General features: G+C 30.9%; 1 protein-coding gene across 3 annotated transcripts in view; it reads right to left on the bottom strand.

Annotated features, from left to right (window-relative positions):
- TRHDE (thyrotropin releasing hormone degrading enzyme) overlaps positions 1–19,518 on the bottom strand; it is a 336,531-nt gene that overhangs the window by 132,548 nt on the left and 184,465 nt on the right. For all 3 annotated transcript variants that reach the window (XM_015598568.2, XM_025041040.1, XM_006923754.3), the window contains one exon: positions 17,723–17,836. In XM_015598568.2, coding sequence (XP_015454054.2) covers positions 17,723–17,836 — 114 coding nt within the window. The remainder of the gene's footprint in view (positions 1–17,722; positions 17,837–19,518) is intronic.

The following is a 19,518-nucleotide window of genomic DNA, read 5'->3' as shown; positions in this document are numbered from 1 at the left end:
TACAAATAGATAAAAACAGTGGACTCTGTGCTTTAACAGTGGTTAAAGCAAATTTGGACAGTGACACATACTGAAACTGACTAAGCTTATTTGGTCATTTGGCAGAGCCAGGACTATAACTCTAGTTCCAAATAACCTTTTTAGTTGAGGTCAATGTAAGAATAACTAAATTTCAGGGTTCCAGTGCTATTTTGCTATTTATACTATTTATTTCTAGCCATTTGAACAGTTCAGTCTCTCTATCCCTGCCCCTCCTTTCTCTTCTCTTCTCTCTTCCTCTCTCTCTCATTCTCTTTCTTATGCACACGCACACACATGCACACACACATACACACTCACATTTATTTTCTGAAAGAATTTTAAGAGACCAAAACAAATAATAAAATGCATATTGACATTAAATTATAATATCTGTGGATGTAGAGTATATATGGGAATTTAGAACAATGGACATAAAATGGAAATAATTGGTATTAATCTATTATCATAAAGTCATGAAAACAGAAAGAATCATGAGACTTCTGCGTGTTGTTGAGATATTTTTATTTGCTCTAATAAAAGTTAACTTATTATAGGAATAAACTGTAAAGAAAAAGTACCTCTCTTGTTTGTTTGTTTTTGTTTGTTTTAGAAAGACTTCTTTAAAAAAACAGCTTAGGTTTTGTTAACAAAAATGTGGGCGTCTGTTAGTGCTTCTGGTCTCCCGCTTTCATAGAGAGAGGAGAGAAAGAAAAAAGAAGTTGCAAGAGATAACGAGAGCTAAATAGCTCCTAGATAGCTGGGACCTGAGGAATATCATTACAGAGATTAAAGAATGCTACACTTAAATTGCTCTGGATAATTCTAAACTAATTCTTTGAGCCTCCTAGTTTTGAGCCGGAAGATAATAATGTGTTATTTATGAGTGAGTTGTGATTTCAAGCTGAGAGTACACCAATCATGGATTTTAAAAAATGGAAATGGAGAATAAATATGCTAAGAAAACAATAGTTAACTGGGCATGTATGTGTGTGTGTTACTTTAAATCGGACTTTAAAGAAACATTTTTGTTCAGTGATTTAGTATGTTTAATCAACAATTTAATTAATTAGCCATTCAACTACATACTGTAAGGTTTATTTTCTAAAAGCTTATTTTTATAGTCTGTGGACTATATACCTAATTTCTTCAGTCCTTTTTTGGCCAAAGGGTTTCACATCAATGGTTTATGCTCCATCAAAGAGGACAATATAGCAATGACTGAACCAAAAATCAGAGTCCCAGAGGCTGTTCCAGACAGTAAGAAGCCACAATGAGAAGTTCAAACTTATAATGAATTAATTGGCAAATATGACATAAATTAATACTGTATTTCTTTTCAAATTAAGTTCCTAATTCAAGACGAATTAAGGAGAATGAAGTTGGACCTTACAATTTAAAATTTTAAAAATGTGGTATTTACAATACTCATTTTAAGTTACTAAAAAGAAAATACCTCAGACAAATGGTCTAGATTTAGAGAATAAGAGAAAATTATGTATTTCCAAAATAAAAATGTTAATGTTACCTTTAAGTAGGTATGCAATCTTGTTAATCATTTAATTTTAAATTAACATTAAAATTATCTGATATTGGAATTCATAGGAAGAATCATGAATTGTATAATTAGTCTTCAACTTGACCAGTGAACACTTTTATTTATAAAAAATGCCAATTGAAGAGGTGATTTTCATTCGAAGATAAAATAATATTAAATTCTTCAAATAGTGATTGCCCATTTCATTATGTCACTCAAACATCTGATAAAAAAATCGCAGTGTAGAATAAACTTAAAATAATGCTTTATTAAAATCCTAATTATTAACATTTAACAACAAAAATATATATTGATCAATATTAAAATTTAGTAAACATACATTGGTTTGCTAGATGTGATTTTTTTAAATGGTATAAAGTAAATTGCTATGTAATTATGAAAATAAAATCTAAGGTAAATTTCAAAAATGAAAGTTTCTTGTTTAAGCAAATATAAGTTATGCCTTATATATTACTTTATGCTTCTGGAGAAAAACAAACCTTTGTCTAGTCAGTAGAATTTCAAGCAGTGTTTAAATTTAGTAGTGTTAAGTCATTAGCAAAAATTTCAACTTCTCTTTTTTTGGAGAGAATGATACTGTATAATTGAGGGAAAAAGTATTAAAAGAGATTAAGAGAAAAAGAGAAAGAAAAAAAGAAAACTCTGGCAGAAGAGCACTCACAAAGCTAGAAGAAAGAATACCTTGAATTGAGGAGGAAAAAAGAAAATTCTAGCTAGAGGCAAATCCAATTTAACAAACTATAGAGTTTCTAGGAAAGAAGGTACTAATTTTTTATAAGGACTTGTGTCACTATAAAATAAGAAATGATCTTAGTTTGTCAGTCCCTGGCTAGGGGCCTCATCCTCCTTCTCTTCATCAATAATAACAATGATAACAGCAAAAATTACTAAGTATTGATTAATTACCTTCTGTTGACCTGAGACTATGAAAGTTTAAAAATAAAGTTAAATAAATCTTAGCTGTAATGTGAGATAAGAGATAAAATAATTAGACACAGTAAACAAAAATTAGTTTCTATTACATACTAGAAATGCTATAGAATTTTGAGAAAAAATAATAGAAATATTATTTTATAGAATAAATAATAGAATTATTTATGGAAAGTTTAATGGAAGAGGGAGACTCTTAACTGACCCTTGAAGGAACTTTTAAAAATGGGGTATGTGTGCGTGTGTGTGTGTGTATGTGTGCGTGTGTGTGTGTGTGCAGGGAATAATATACTTATGGCACATTCTACTGTTAGTTTTTATTCTACTTATATTTTCAGTACACCATGATAAGCTGCTCTACCACTTTCAAAAAGTAGCAAAATAAGGTAAAATGGAGAAATTTAAAATCTATTTACAAGAAGTTTAATGTTAACAGTTCAATGTTACCACTCTAATATATACACCTCTTGGAGTTGTTGCATACATGCCTACATTTAAACAGTTCCAATAATATTGAATATGTCATATCATATTGAACTATTTTCAAAAATATACTGCATTTGAATTTTGGGAGAATAATGCAAAGCCTATTCAGAAAAGTAAACAAAGTATGAATAAATGCACAGAGTTGAAAATAAGAAAGCAACTATTATTTTATTCCTTTATTTATTCATTTAACAAATATGAATTAATTTCCTACTCTATGCCAGATATTGTACTGTGTTTGGGGAATAAACATATGACTAAAATCTAATCCCTAAGCTAAAGAACTCAAAAGTAAAAAAAGAAATTAAAAGAAAATCACAAATAAAAGGTAACTGTATTATAATATGATGGATGTTATAAAACACAGAGTCAAATGATTAATTAGTTCAGAAAAGACTTCACAGAGAAAGTGACATTAAAATGGGTTGTTGAAAGATGAAGGGTTACTCAGCTGAATGAGGGAAGTACCTTTAAAAAAAGGGTAAATCCAAGCAGGGGAAACATGAAGAAAAGCTACTCTTTGTGAATCATCTGTTATCAGGCTGAAGAGTTTGTTCTTAGTAAATAGACAGTAGATGACATAATGACATAATAAAAGTCATGTCTTGGGAAAATTAACTTATCTGTGGCATACAGCGTAGCTTGACATATGCAGAGACAGAAGACAGAAAGTCTCTCTTGTACTGAGTAGGGATGTGGTAATGATGTACTAGAATACACTGTTGCTGAAAGACTGTTGGATCCATATATTTTAAATGAAAAATCAACCGACATTGATACCTTGATGCCTGGGTCCCCTCAGTGGATGATGGAGTGGAAGTACTAAGAGATAACTACATGGCTTTTAGACTTGATGGAATTTTTTTAAAAGGGAAATGGCTAATGACAGAAATGGAGAAGTGAAAAAAAGTTTGGTTTGGAGGGCAAGCTAAAAAGGAATGTGACAGTGAACATTCAAAAAGCAACAAGCAACTGAAAGTAAAAGCCTAGATCTAAGATAAGGAGCCAAATGCCAAAAAACTTTTGGCAATAAATTGCAGTGTGTGTAAAAATTTAAATGAAGTGTCAGAAAGAATCCACTCTTTTTTATTATTTCTTATAATATAAGCATTTCTTACATTGATATTTAGTAATATATGTAAAGAGTGTTATTAAGAATTCTTATCACACATTAGATATACCTGAGAAATTATACCCCTTGATTTTTCAAAATGGCTTCTGCCTGAACATGGCAAGGTCTGAGGGGTTAAACATGAATATGCCTGGTCTAGCCATAGTCATGATAATGAGTGGGAAAATAGGAAGTACTCTTGAAAGGTAGGGTTGCCAGCAAGTTCCTATAAGGCTGACTAATTTTAGTGAAAAGCAATACCAGGAAGACACTTTGACTCTGTCACTAGAAAAAAAAGAAAAAAATCAGGGAATAATTTGAATTGAGATGAAAGAAAGTCAGACACATCAAACCAGACAGGGAAGATAAGAGCCAAGCAGGAGCCAATTCAAGTAACAGTGAGGTGTTCATAGGCATAAACAGAGCAGAAAAAAATTCTTGGGGCAAATGTGGGTTGAATCAGAGCAGCCATCAGGACTCAATTTTCTAGAAGGATGGATCTGAACACAAATGGCTCGTTTAGCATTTCTAAGAGAAAAGACAGGTACACTGCTGCAAAGTCAATGAAAGAGTCCTGGGCTGGAAGAAAAATATCTGTCATTCACTCACTAGCTATATGACCTTGAGCAAGTTACTCAATCTTTTTAGACCTCGGCATCTTCATTTGTAAACATATGTGGTTGTGAAGATTAAATAAAAGAATGTGTTCTACAAATATCTATTGAGCACCTGCTATATCCAAAATGATATGCCTGGTTCTGGGGATAAAGAGATACAAAGACATAGATCTGGCCTTCAAAGATTTTATAGTAGTAAAAGAAGAGACAAAGATAAAAACAAGTATTAAAACACCACCTGCTATATGTAAAAAATGAAGTAGGTTCAGGATAAAGTAAGACTGCACAGAGAAGGCTATGATTTGTTCTGCCCAGGGGGAAGCAGAAAAAGCCTCTGAACTGATAGCTTGACTTGAATCTTTAAAGATGATTTGAGTTTTCTGGGAGGATACAACAGTAAAAGACATTTTAGACAGAAAGGAATATCGGGAAAAACTCATGGACATTTGAAACAGCAGTGATCTGTTGAGGTGACCACAGTTTTGTGTGGCAGAAGACAGGGAACATAAATGAGGTAAATGACTAATGATTAGCACAGGGAGATAGACAAGAACAAAATCACCAAGGATCTTCCTCTATGATAAGTTAGGAAGCTAGAATTGAGAAGTGACTTCATCAGACCTACATTTACAAAGAGGACTATAAATAAAGAGTGGAAAGTGAACCAGAATGAGAAGCAACTTAAAACAAAAGTAGGACATAAGTAGGACAACATTGCATAATTATGCGCAAATAGCATGCAATATGGGCTTTATGTTTATGATCAAAAAATATTATACCAATTATTTCTCTAAAATTTAGTTCAACTTTGAGATGACCAATGGTGATCAAAAGAGGCATTTACTTTGGAATTCTAAAATGTATGAGTTAAATATAAATATAGACATATAGACACAGATATAGATATATATGCAGATATACACATAGATATCCAAACATATACAAATTTTTTTTCAGTATTTTCGCTCATTTATGTAAAATGCAATGTCTTATTCTAGTTTTTAATACCACAATATCCTCTTGAACATAGATAAAGTCTCTTTTCTCATCCTTGGCATCAAATTGATAAACATGTCTGATAATTATTTGACCAATGTAATTTAATTCTATACATGTTTATTAACTACTTCATATATATGTCCTGTGTTAGAAGCTGGTGAAATAAACACAATTGGGACACAATTCCTGCCTCCAAGCAACTCTCTCAATGATAGGGAAGACATAAATGTACAACCTGTTAATGTTATTTAATGAGCGAAGTATTAGTAGCATAAAGTACTATGAGAGTAGAGTGTAAAGGGAAAGTTATAGGTAAAAATGCTTTCAGAAACTATGATCATGTTGATTCAACATCAATTGATCTATTATAAAGATAAAAAATAAGATACGTAATTAATGATTTACCTCTCTGGAAATCTATATTACCATTACTAATCTGAAGCTTTTGCTTACACAAGGCTAGAACAAGGTACACATGGATACCTAGCAATGCACAGTTTGACTTTTTTACTCTTGTTCTTTATGACTTATTCAAATCATGACAAAAGTTAAGCAGAGGAATATGATCAAGAATTCAAACAAGAAAAGCAAACATATCAGGGAAAAATATTCATTAGGTTTTATTTATGTGATATTGTATCTCTAACTTTACAACTATCATCTTTTTAAAACACATAACATATGCCGTATTTGTAAAAATTAGAAGTTATTTGGATTCCAAGTATCCTAAAATGTCAAAAGAATTTTACTCTTTGATTTTATATTGTCATCATACCTGTATAAATTTCTAAAATGTCCAAAGATATTTTAAGCTTTACTCAGTTGAAAGTTAGCTGATGTACTTGTGAAATATCATGTCCTTATTTAGCTGGTTAGTTAACATTTTATAGACAGCTAAATCAAACTGAGAGATAAAAAAAAATTAAAGAGCTAGTGAAAATAAATGTTGCCTCCATAAAATAATGTACTTTAAAAGTTAACATTTCAAAATCTCATGTTTAATAAAAAACATGCAAGATGTTAAAAATCATTTTCATGTGCAGCTTGTAAAAGCAATCCATTTATATTAAAGTCAAACTTGTGTAAATATACATACATACAGCAGGCATTGAAGAATAATTTTAAAAACAATCACCATTAATGCCTACAATGAAATAAGCATTATACTGAAAATTTTATTTCTGTATTTGTTCACATAACCTTTTATAGAGGATGATACATGAACACAATAATCCAGGCAGATCTCTATTAATATAACATTATTCTGTTATTTCACACAAGCTTTAAAATAAGTAACTGAAATGGGTTCTGTAAGTTATTTCTTTTAACTATCAACCACATTTCATCCAATGCCAAGCCACAAATATTTTAAGATGACTTAATCAATGCATAAACTAAAAGAGCAATTATATTTCTATAAGAGTGTCTTGGATAATTGTATAAGCCTCTCATAACCCCAAATAACTCCCTGCACAGATTTTTATGAACTGCCATACTCTCAAATATGACTAACACAGAGAGAGTGGGTTAAATCGTGAGCCTCTTCAATGACTGCATCCTTCAGCTGCCTTATGTCTCGTTTGTAACATCCAAGCTAAATGTGTCATGTCTCATTTTATTCAAGATGTGACACAGCTGAGGGAAAAATACTAAGATGGAACACAAAATGTACTGCGTTATATACAAACAAATTCTAAACCTTCTGCAAACTTACTCAAGATGCTTAAAGGTATAGCAATAGTCATATGGCTGAAATTATCAATTAGTCACTCACATTTTTGTTAATTATGATAATCCTGGGCCTTCAGAAACAATTATGAAGATTCTTCGAATAATGTTAACCACAGTAATAAATATGAACAGGTTGTCTAATTACATAGCTCATTCTGATTCTAGCAGCTCAAAAAAATAAATGTGAACAACCACATATGTCATGTGCTTTCATATAACTCCCTTAAAATATTCATATTATTTAGCTTCCCTTTATTGTAGAGGATTTCTTGACTTCTTTCCCTCTGTTTTCCTTCAAACATTTATCCAATGTAGCTTCATATTTTTTTTAATGTCAATATCCTTTTTAATTCAATAAGCGAGTTCCAAATATAGATATAGAAACTGTTATAATCTTTCATAAATGATCTGTTGACTTTCATTTCATAATTTTTTATTTTTTGTACAGACTTTTATTATTGAACCCCTAACTGATGCTATGCTTTCCTTAGGTTAACTGCCGAGAAATAATGGTAAAATAAACAATCCCTAATTTGAGGAAGCATATTGTTTAGAGAGGGGGACTTACTTCCTGTCCTTTGCTAGATAATATAAACTCATTTCCACTCTTCTACATGTCACCTCAGGATCCTTTTCATAGACTTTAAGCTTCTGAGAGATAATAGTCTCTTCATCTTTTCAATAATCTTATCTCTACTTTAGTAGTAAGAATCCTTTCCTCTATCTCTATGCTTAATTTGTTGACAAGCAAATAAGACATTTAGATAAAATCAAATTTGCCAATCTTTTTTTGATACTTACACATTCGTTTCTCACATCCATCACAAGGAATCTCTGTTTTGCAGGCACATTAATAATAAACTAATCAAGGCACTGTAATATTTGATTGATAAAATGTAATTCAGGATATTTTAAAATGTATACTGACTAATCATCTTAACCAGATTAAATATCTGTTTAAATGCTAATGGAAACTTCTTTATACCATTTAGGTCTGGAATAATTCCATGGATAAGCTAATCAACTCTCCAAGTTATTAACATGGTTACCGAGTGGCTAATTCATGTTATTTTAATTTGTGAAATAGATAATAAAATTCAAATGACCTAATTCTGTAACAAAAATCTCATTAACTTGATGAATGAAATTTATCAAATACACACTTTTTGTACTTTAATTTAAATATTTATAATATAAATGGTCAGTTCATCAAATAGCCTAGCTTGATAAAACTTTGCACTTATTGCCAGATTACTCAAAATCTAAATGTAAAGAAATGGCTGTTGCAACTGGGTAAATCTGAGTAAATATTAGAGAACATGTTTGAGCTATATTATATAAAAATAATAGGTAGCTAAATGTTCTTATTGTTCCATCATTTGGCTAATCATGTAAGGCTTATTGCATTGAATTTTATTTTCCAGATATATCTATAAATATAAACAATCTGATTGAGGTTATGGATCTGCGTTTTTGAGCTACTCCATAAACAAAGCAACTTCTGACAGAGGCATGGTTAGTCAACAAAAAGCCAAAAAAATAAAAATCTAAATTTATCCACACCTACTAACTAAAATCACACTAATCATCACACTAAAGATAAAATACAGCGCATATAAGAGACTGATATATGGTAGTTCTGTGCTAATAATATCATGACGTTTATTCCATAGAAATTAGCAAAGCGAATGCTTCATTTTAGGTGCTTGATAATTCTTTGAATGAATTAAGAAACAGAATCGATGAAATGTATGAGTGAATAAAATGTCAAAAAAAGTGGCAGCAATCCATAAAATTCATTTACATAAAATTATTGAACTAACAAACTATTAACATCATTCAAGAAAGGCATCACTAGATTATACATCTGGAGAAATAAAAATAAAATGATTAAAGGAATTAATTAGACACATGTATTTGAAACAGGTTCTTAGAGAAAAAAAGCATTCCCCCATATCTGAATTTTTAAAGACAAATATGACACAAATAGGACACTCCAATCATTAGAAAGAATTTTATTTCATCAATCCCAAGGGGAGATAAAAAGCTAATGATATAAATAATTTAAAAGGGGCTTACTTAAATTTGTGAATGGTAGATCTACAGAGATTATTTGATTTGGTGTCAAAACATGTTCTACCCTAAATTACCTTTTTGTATTCATGGTAGAGGAGAGTTGCCTGAGTGGTGGACTGCATGGTGGTCCAGCCATTACTGTACTCTTCAAACTCTTAAGTAAAATGGTAATAAAGATGTATATTCTCAAACACCTGGCAGAATGTCTTACTTTATTTCAAAGAGAATAAATATATGTAAAGTGTTTAAAGGCACACAGTAAATGCTGCATTAAGTCTTTATTATAGCAAGTATTACCAGAGTAATTGAGTCAAAATTGTCCTCAACTTCATATTCTCAATCTCTCTCTCTCTCCACAGAAAGTTGTTCTGCATTTTTTGGTTCATATCACTTGAACTTACTACTTTCATTTCTGACAGCCTTGTCTAGTAACATCTGAACAGTGTTAAAGTAACCTTGATAAAGAGAAAAAAAAAAGTCCCATAAAGTGTTATAGACTGAGACAGTCACTCCTTGCCTAGAAGTGAACTGTATTCTAATGTCTTTTCAAACATATAGCTATCTGGTTAAGGATGATTAATAATTTAAAATTTAATAAATTATTCTCTGATTGCCTACTTAGTCCCAAGCTTTTATTTTTGGTTGTGTTTATGTTAGAGGTTTTACGAAGCAAATTATTTTTAACATATTTGGGAAAAAGCTAAATAATATTAGATGTTGAACAATTCATATATCGTAGGAAGAAAAACATTTTCATCGGGGTGGTAAAAGGGACAGATTAAACAGTGATATTATCTGCTATTGCAAATAACAGATATTCGAGAACAATGATGCCTAACAGAATATTTCATCATTTTGGTATAAATTTTTGGCATTACCAATTTTTTGGTTTATCAAGTGATATCTGACAATTTTCAGCAAGCTGGAATAATTTGTTTACAAAATGCTCCTACTTGAAAAAGAAATGAATGGTTTAATTCTCCTTATAATATTTCTAGATATAAAAAGAAAACAGCCTTGCATTATTATTAGGGTACAGGTTTAGTAAGAGTTTTCTTCTTAGAAAGTGTTAAATCCTGTCAGTTTATTGGTTGTTTTTGAGATTCCTAAAGAAATATAAAAAGACTTTGCCAACTTGCAAACCTGAACACGGGTTTCAGAAAAAGTGCTTTATTCTGAAGGGAATACTCATTTATTCTTTAAGTTTAAAATATACAAAATCCAAAACACTTTATATCTTTCTGAACAAAATTACTTTGCTCTTTAAAAAAAAAATCATACTTTAAGAACATAAAGCTGCAAATTGAAATTTGCAGCTTTGTTTTAAATTTTAAAAATTCATGTAGAAAGAAAGTATGAGGTAATGTTACTAAAAAAAAAACCTCCCAGACATATACTTGAATATGTAGAAATATATGCAAATAAATACAAATACTAATAAATTATGTTTTTTTCTTTCTTTTCTAAAGCTATCTTACTTAATAAACACTGCTCTCCCATTTAAAACAGTAAATTAAGCAGATTTACATTTTCTGAGACTTAACACACCTTGATAATATTTAAGTTCTTCTAGTTACCATTTCCCAAATAGCTGTGAAGCCAAAGTTTTAATTCTTATAAAAGAACTACAAGTGTAAACAAAAGTAAAAGTGAATGTACTATCTATTCTTCAGTTGTAATTTTATCCTCAAAAATGTATTTGTGCTGTAAAACTTCTAAATTAACTCATGTACTTCAACAATTAACAAATGATTGTCCAGCCTTATTCATTCTTCTTTCTCATAGATTCCCTTAACTGGCCTAACAGCACATTAAAAGATATTTTGTAAAAAGCACAGAATTAGTACCAAAATAAGAGAAAACGTAAACACGATTTGTTACTATATCAGCCTTAGTGAGAGGTACTTTAATGTGTCAGTGCAACAGGTGTACTTCCTGCTTTACCTGTCATTCTTTGCTAGAAATTTTTATCTCTTCAATCACCATTGGTTAGAACCCAAGTCACTGGCCTGCTTCTTAACATTGAGATCCTTTTTGGATTATTGTGACTTGTACACTCTTTGAGTGTCAGTCTAATAATACTTAATAGAGAATAGACATGGTTGAGAACATTTATCAAGGGTTTCAGCAATATACTTTGAGATAACTTGAGTATTTAGCATAATCAAGGTTAGTTGCATGATTCTCCATTAATAGTTATCTTTTAATGGAGAATCATTGGGTTTATGCAAGTTAGAACTTCTCCTACAGTTACCAAGGCTGTATGGCAGACAAGATCCTTTCCTTTAACAGCATCAGCTTCTGTTCTCAATGCAGCTCTTACTTCCTCTGTGTATTTTCTTTGTCTTTGTTATAGGCCTCTTTTTCACCAATGCCCAAAACTACTCTGACCACTAACATTAGGGAAAAAGCGACCCTTTCTCCCAGAGGAGAAGGCTGCAGCTCCTTAGTTCCTCTTAAATGAGAAAATATATATATATTTCTTTATTCTTAAAAAAAAAAAAAAAAAGTCTATGTTTTCAGCAGAAAAAGAAATTGCTTCAGAGAGGGGAGAAGGGAAGAACAAGGAAAAGCACAAAGAGGTCCATTTTGAAGACTGTGACCCCCCAGAGACCCAAGTAGACACTCCTTCCACTTTCCTTCTAGTCTTTCAAAGTAAATGTCACTTTTAAGCTACTGAACAAGATCAAAAAGACCACAGATCCTTGGGACTAGCCACAAGAAGTCTTTAAATTTTTCACATTCAATATGTGTCAGTCTTTTGAGAATAAAATATTAGTCAGTTGAAAACAATTGGATCACCTTCTAATTTACTGACATCTCAGGAGTAAAATATTATATGTGGAATTTGATCACGATAGGCAAACACCACTATATGAAAAATCATGAATATATATATATATACACACACACACACATAATTTATTTGGTTTCAGTATCTATAAGGTAAGATTGTAAAGTGAATATTTAATTCCCAATGGTCTGTCTCTGACCTCAGAGCTCAACTGGGTAAATATATCTTAATATTGATGAACTATAAGCAATAGTACCAATACACCAAATATTGTTGATACATGCATTAACTAACTTTGAAAAGTGTGTGAAAGCATTTTTCCTTATAGACTTTAAATCAAAGATGGACTTGAGAAATGAACAGTAGAAAAAGTAAAATATTAACTAGAACCAAGATTTTTTTCTCTCTACTTTTCTCTTTCTCCCTCTCTTATTAGTAGAGTATTTTTGTTGAGAATGGTTAAGCAGTATATTTTTACATTTAAATTGGAAAAACATTGAATTCAATAAACCCTATATAATAATCCCCTTTTAGCCATGGTTTTCTTTTCTGTGGTTTCAGTCACTTGCAGTCAATCATAGTCCAAAAATATTAAATGGAAAATTCAAGAAATAATTCTTAAGTTTTAAACTGTATGCTATTTTGAGTGGCATGATGAAATCTCATGCAGTCCCATTCAGTCTCACCTGGGACGTAAGCCACCCCTTTGTCCTGTGTAACTACACTATATAAACTATCCATCTGTTAGTCATTTAATAGCCATCTTGGTTTTCAGATAGGTTATTGGGGAGAGAAGGAGGGAGAGAGGGCACATTCACATAATTTTTATTATAGTATATTGTTATAATTGTTCCATTTTATTAATAATATTGTTGTTATTTCTTACTGTGCCTAATTTATAAATTAAACTTTATCAAAAAAAATACAGTATGTATAGGGTTTGGTACTATCTGCAGTTTCAAGCATCTGCTGGGGGATCTTGGAACATATCCCCCATCAGATAAGGTAAGACTACTTTTTCTACTTCACTTTACCAATGATTTTATCAACTTCTCTTTGAATAAAAATAAAATAGTTTAAAAAGTAAAGATAATTGTATCGCAATGCTTGTTGAGTTTAGCAGACAATTTTGGTTGGACATATTAAAATAATACTGAGACTAATGGTTGAATTCATTTTTACTATTTTAGTTCTGTCCATGATAGAGACAACTGAGAACATTTATCAAGGTTTTAGGCAATACACTTTGAGATATCCTGCGTATTTAGCAAAATCAAGTTAGTTGTATGATTCTCCATTAATAGTTACCTTTACGCCCAGGTTTGTGTCTTCATAAAAATTTAGGGAGAATTCCCAGTCTGCAGACTTTATCAGCATAGTTATTGCTGTGTAAAGCTCCATAGCAACTCAATTAATAAAAGAACATACACTTATGTTTAGTAATTCTCATTATAGCAGCACGTCTTTATAATGCTATATCCAGGAAATTAAAGGACACACCTATGATATAGATACAAATTACAATGAAAATCTATGCAATATGCACAGGGGATATGATTTTGCTTGCATCAACACCAGGTCTGTAAAATAAGAGATTCTCTATAGTATCATTTTACTATGTATCATTTTCCTGTATTAAAACTCTTTTATCATAGACTTTTTCAAATTCAAATGATTGAGAATTATTGAAAAACGGTAACCATGTTTCATGAGTCTTTCATTTTCTTCCTTTTGAGGAAACACACTAAGATTTAATATGACTGCCATCAATAGCATACTGTAACTTGATCCATCCAATAGTTGTCACTAACATCTTTGATAAAATAACATCAAGCAAAAAGACTACTCCTCACATGAAATGTATCCTTAGCCCTGAGCTGAAGAAGTTGCTTCTGATAATCTTGACACTTGCTTGATGAATGAAATATAATACAAACTTATGTTCTTATAGAATAGTTCACATTGCCAGTATAGATAAAAATTGATTTAATGAGACTGAGTCTAGATACAAAGATTATAGTAATTATTTTGTAATCTATATATATAATTGCTATAAATCTAGAGTGTCAAAATAGACTACTGGAATTGGAAATATCAAGGCATCTATACATAAAATCAATGCACCTTTCTAATGGAGGATTTATTTTCTAGGTCTATGATGCCTACTCACATTGAGTAGTGGTTCATACATTTCAAAGACGTTGCAAGTTATTTTATCTTCACAAAAACTATGTGAGCTTGCTAAATCAGTACAATTGCCCCATTTTTCAAATGATAAGGATGAGTCAGAGAAGTGAAATGTCTTTCGTGGAATCCGAGTTTCTTCTTTCCAATCCATTCCCCTGACCTTACATCATACTATATGTAAGGTCCATATGTAAAGGCCTATATCTATAAAATGGTAAACTTGATTTATTTGTTGGAGAACAAAACTATCATAATGGTTTTTATTCCATGTACTATTCCTAATATAAAAACTGATTATTTCTGTACCAGAAACTGGCTCTGAAAACACACACACACAAACAGAACCTAAGATTTTACTAACAGTTAAGCAGCCTAAACAAGTATACTGGCATAAATCAGTACAAGAGCTTTCTTAACAATACTGTGTAATTCTGGGCTTCTTTATTGTTATTCCATCGAAAGTAGATTGTCATAGTAATCTCCCTAGCAAATTGAAATTGTATTTCAGTGCTTGAGCCGTTGTATCTAAAAATGATAAAAGCACTGTTTTTGAGATTTGAGGCAAAAGAGGTCAGCTCCCTGAATTTCTTTACTCTTGACATGAGTTTGACTTCTGGTTTTCCTATTTTAAGCTAAGCTCTAGTGAAGTCCAAGTCCTGTGCTCCTAGGCAAGCTTTTGTGCATATCACAATGGTATTAGTTACTGCTGACACAGCTATCACTCTTGTTTTTTGTAGTATTTCTTTCACTCTTTTGCTGACGCCATTATGAAAAATAGTGCTGGCACAGCCTTAAAGTCACTTAATATCCTCTTCTATTTGCATGACTAACTTATTTATTCTTAAAATTTTGTTTGCAGAGAAGATATTAATGACACATGGATGAGCACTTTGTTTAGAGTTTCTGCTTATAGGCTTTATGAATTTAGTATATTGAGGTACTCTACAAACTAAAAAAAGAAAGCTACTATAAAGCAAAAGCAATCAAAGATTAGAAGTATTTATAATCTTTACAATCTGAACATAAGGAAACATCATAATGAGACCTGTTCCTCCTCCCTACTGCCTAATTAATTGTGATGGAGTTTAATCTTTCATTTCTTAGTTTAATAGGGCAAGCCTTCTGTGTCACTGTACTTGTGACATCATTAATTACCATTTCTTAATTAAAAAATATGAATTTACAAGAAATAAAATCTTATATTTTACCACCCCAAGGTTTTTATACTTCCAGTGCATGGTCTGTATTCTATTAAGGACAAAGTCTCAGATATATTATTTACACTCTGTGTTCAGTTTAAATACTTCTTACAAAAATGTTCTCTAGAAGACCTACATTTATAACTTAACTGATAAAACAATAAAGAAATATAAAGAGTTATTCAAAGAAAAAATCCAATATAAAGACATTAAAACTTAGGACATATTGCCATGATAAAGTCATTAAAAGCTGTCAGTTGTCATTCTGTGTATAATTCTGTTGATTACTTTTTTATCAAAGAGGTGTTTTTCATAATGATGAATAGAAAGGATTTTATCGTAAGTAGCTGAATGAGCTTTAAAAAAAAGCTTACCTATATGAGTAACAAGTCATTCATAATAAGAATGTTTTTAGATATTAAAACATAATGAAGTTATAAATCAATAATAATATAACATAATAAAAATTAGATAAAAATTTTAAACAGAATTGGTAGAATGTCATCTAAAAACCAAGATATTTTTGGAAATGTTTCAATACCTTTAAACATTGAAGTTTCAAATTTTACATTTGTGAAAGAATACTTAAATAATTAATATTGCAAAGTAATGATGATTTTTTTTCTAAGTTCTTTAAAGGAATTTTTAATTAATTTCAGTATCATGATAAAACAGTTCAAGTAAAATTTTAAAAACTATATCATATATACATACATACCTAGATATATAAGGCTAAGTAAAATTATCAAACATTTGTGCAAATGAATCATGTTGCCTTTATAAAATATGGACAAAACTGCATGAGCATAATTAAAACATGTCAATATGGTATACTACTGTAATATTTTTCTATGAGATATGTCAGATCACATGTTTTACTCAGCAAGAGTTGGTTGAATTTATGATAGAGAAGTTGTATCATGATTTACAGATATCTTCATATTTCACCTTGGTTTAAGTATTCCTCAAATCATACTTGTAATCATGACAGATATTTAGAAAATCACTTATAATTAATAATTTACACATCAAAAAGAGTATCACCTATGTTACATCACAGGTTACATTTGACTTCCTGCAAGTTGATAAATGTTGGTACTTTGCAGCTTTTATATAATAACACTTAAATTCAAAATTTGAGTTTTAAAACAACAATATCCTGGGCTCCATTTAATAATAACATAGTCATTATTGATTAATGGACACATATAAAAATAAAAAATTTATATTAAAAGACATATTAAAATCACACCCTCCCTCCATTTTTTTCCCCTAGAATGCTCTAGAACATCACTGCTTAAAGGGACAACAAATCTTACTTCAGGTTTAAACATATAAGTATTTTCCTAGAGTGTAAGTATACTGTGCACAATGCTTCATAAACTTTATCACCTCTTGTTAAGTCATTTAATTCTAAAGTACATCTACAACAATAATGCGTCAACAGATTTAGCTTATTTCTGTGTTTCATCACATTGAAGAAATATTGAAGAAATATTAAATTCTCATTTTTCTATGTAATGAAATATTCAGATATGTTATTTATACTGTGTAAAATATTAAAATATTACTTATTAATTACTTAAAACAAGTAATTATTTAATTACTTAAAACAAGTAATTAATTATTTAATTACTTAAAACATTACATATTAATTATTGCACCTTTTTTAAAGAACAGTTTGTCTTCATTATAAAATACTGCAGTCTAAAACATATCTATTTAGAAAAGTTGCAGCATTTTAAAATTAATTTATAAGCAATCAAACTCTATTTAGTTCTAACAATTAAAAGAGAATTCTTTGGGAATATTTATGTAATGTACAAATTAAAATTACAAATTTAAAATTACAAAATACAAATTTTAAATTTTGGTTATTTTTTCTCTGTTGGACATCTAATTTTTTCCATGTATCCGATGGTACTTTAAGTCATCTCTAATGATAAAATAGCCCAGTGTAATGCCAGAGCAATCTTTCACTGGGAGTTCTAAACATTTTTTAAAAAGTGCACTTACCATGTTCCAGCCAGGGTAGAGGTAGTCTGTACCAACAAATTCAAAGTAGTGAGCAAAACCTTCCTTCAGCCACACATCTTCCCACCACACAGGAGTCACAAGGTCACCAAACCACTACAGTGACAAAATAAATGAGAATCAGATAAAATCGAACCTATCCTAGAATTATTTTATCTAAAATTGAATGTATTAAACTATGATTATCATAACTGAAAATCATTCCTTAATTGATTTGGGAATCTTAAAATGTGTTGTAGTAAGACTATTGATTTATTCTACTACTTGGATAATGAGTTTGTTTGTTTTTTTATCAATGCACTCAGAAAACAAAACAAAAAAATAATCAAAAAACACGCACACACATTTAACCTGCAGAAGACTGATCACAACTCTCTTGAAATATTTGAAGACCTACTATGTAGAAGAGAAAAAGGCTTGTCTCTTGTGGTCCTACAAGGAACAAATCAAGACTGATAGGTGAAAATTAGGGTAGATAGATGTCTTCTGAAAATGCAGAAGACCTTCTAACAGACTAAGATGGCCAAAAATGGAAAATACTGCCTCAAGAGGTAGTGAGCAGCTCATCACAGGAAGTATGGAAGCATCACCTTCTAGTTGTAGAGGTAATTCAAGGAAGACATTGGCTCATTGAAGGAATTAAAGGCTTTTAAGATGTTCCACACCTGACTCTCCATGAGTCTATGATAATGAGGGCTTGATCCAAAAAGTCTCTAAGATCCTTTCAATAAAAAATAATGTTGTAATTTTTAATTGGTGTTTGATTAGGTCATTATGCCTTACTCTGAAACCCTTGTTTTGTTCAACAAAAGGTTAAAAGAATTATTTTTTCATTAAAGAAAAAAATGTATCATATGCCAGGAGGTAGCCTAAAGACTTGAGATTCAATGATGAAAAGTCAGTTAATGTTTCTTCTTATGCAGCTGATACTTTATTGTGGAGACAGAGGGAATGATATGAGATTGAAAATAAAAAATAAGTAAGCAAATGAGCAACACAATTTCAAATCCTAATAAAGTGTGTTCCGAATGGGAGAGGGACCATCTTGGATGATAAAAGCAAAAACATTCTCTCTAAGCAAGTGACATTTGAGCTTAGACTTTAATGATAAGAAGGACTTTAATGATAAGAAGGAGCAGCCATGAGAAAGCCTTGGGCAATAGAATTCCAGACAGATCTAAGTAACCTTTAGATGTGAACACCAAAGTGTGAATGAGTTATTTAAGAAACAAACAGAAAAGGTGGACAAGTACCAAATCATGGACAGCTTTAGGAGCTACAGTAGTAACGAGCTTAGTAACTGAGTGTTTAAATATTAACAATAAGGTACCACTTACTCAAGAGGATCTCTAACTGAAATACAATGAAGAGATAAGTGAATATGTGAATGACCACAAAATAAATGATATTTAAAATATTTTTTATTCTTGATCAAAATGCACATTTTTTCCTTTAAATTGAAAGCCTGTCTTAAGAATTATGACAATACATCACAGCAGGTTCTAAGCAGAAGAAGGATATAATCCAAATTAAGTTTTTAAAAGATCACTCTGATTTCTATGTGGGGAATAGCAGGAAAAGGAGCAAGACAGAAAGTGGCAGAAATGGTTTGAAGAGCATGAACTTCAGAGGAGCTGGAGGTTTTTGAAGGAGGATAGTGCTTTGAAAACAGCAAAGGGGGTGAGGGCAAAAGAATATTTACTCCACCTCCATCCAGACCCTGAGATACTTGAGATGTGAGGAAGGAGCCTCAGGGGCCACCCAGGATAGCTCAGTGG

The sequence above is a fragment of the Pteropus alecto genome, unplaced genomic scaffold (assembly GCF_000325575.1).
Source record: "Pteropus alecto unplaced genomic scaffold, ASM32557v1 scaffold76, whole genome shotgun sequence".
Lineage (NCBI taxonomy): Eukaryota > Metazoa > Chordata > Mammalia > Chiroptera > Pteropodidae > Pteropus > Pteropus alecto.
This window is presented reverse-complemented; position numbering and strand designations above follow the sequence as displayed.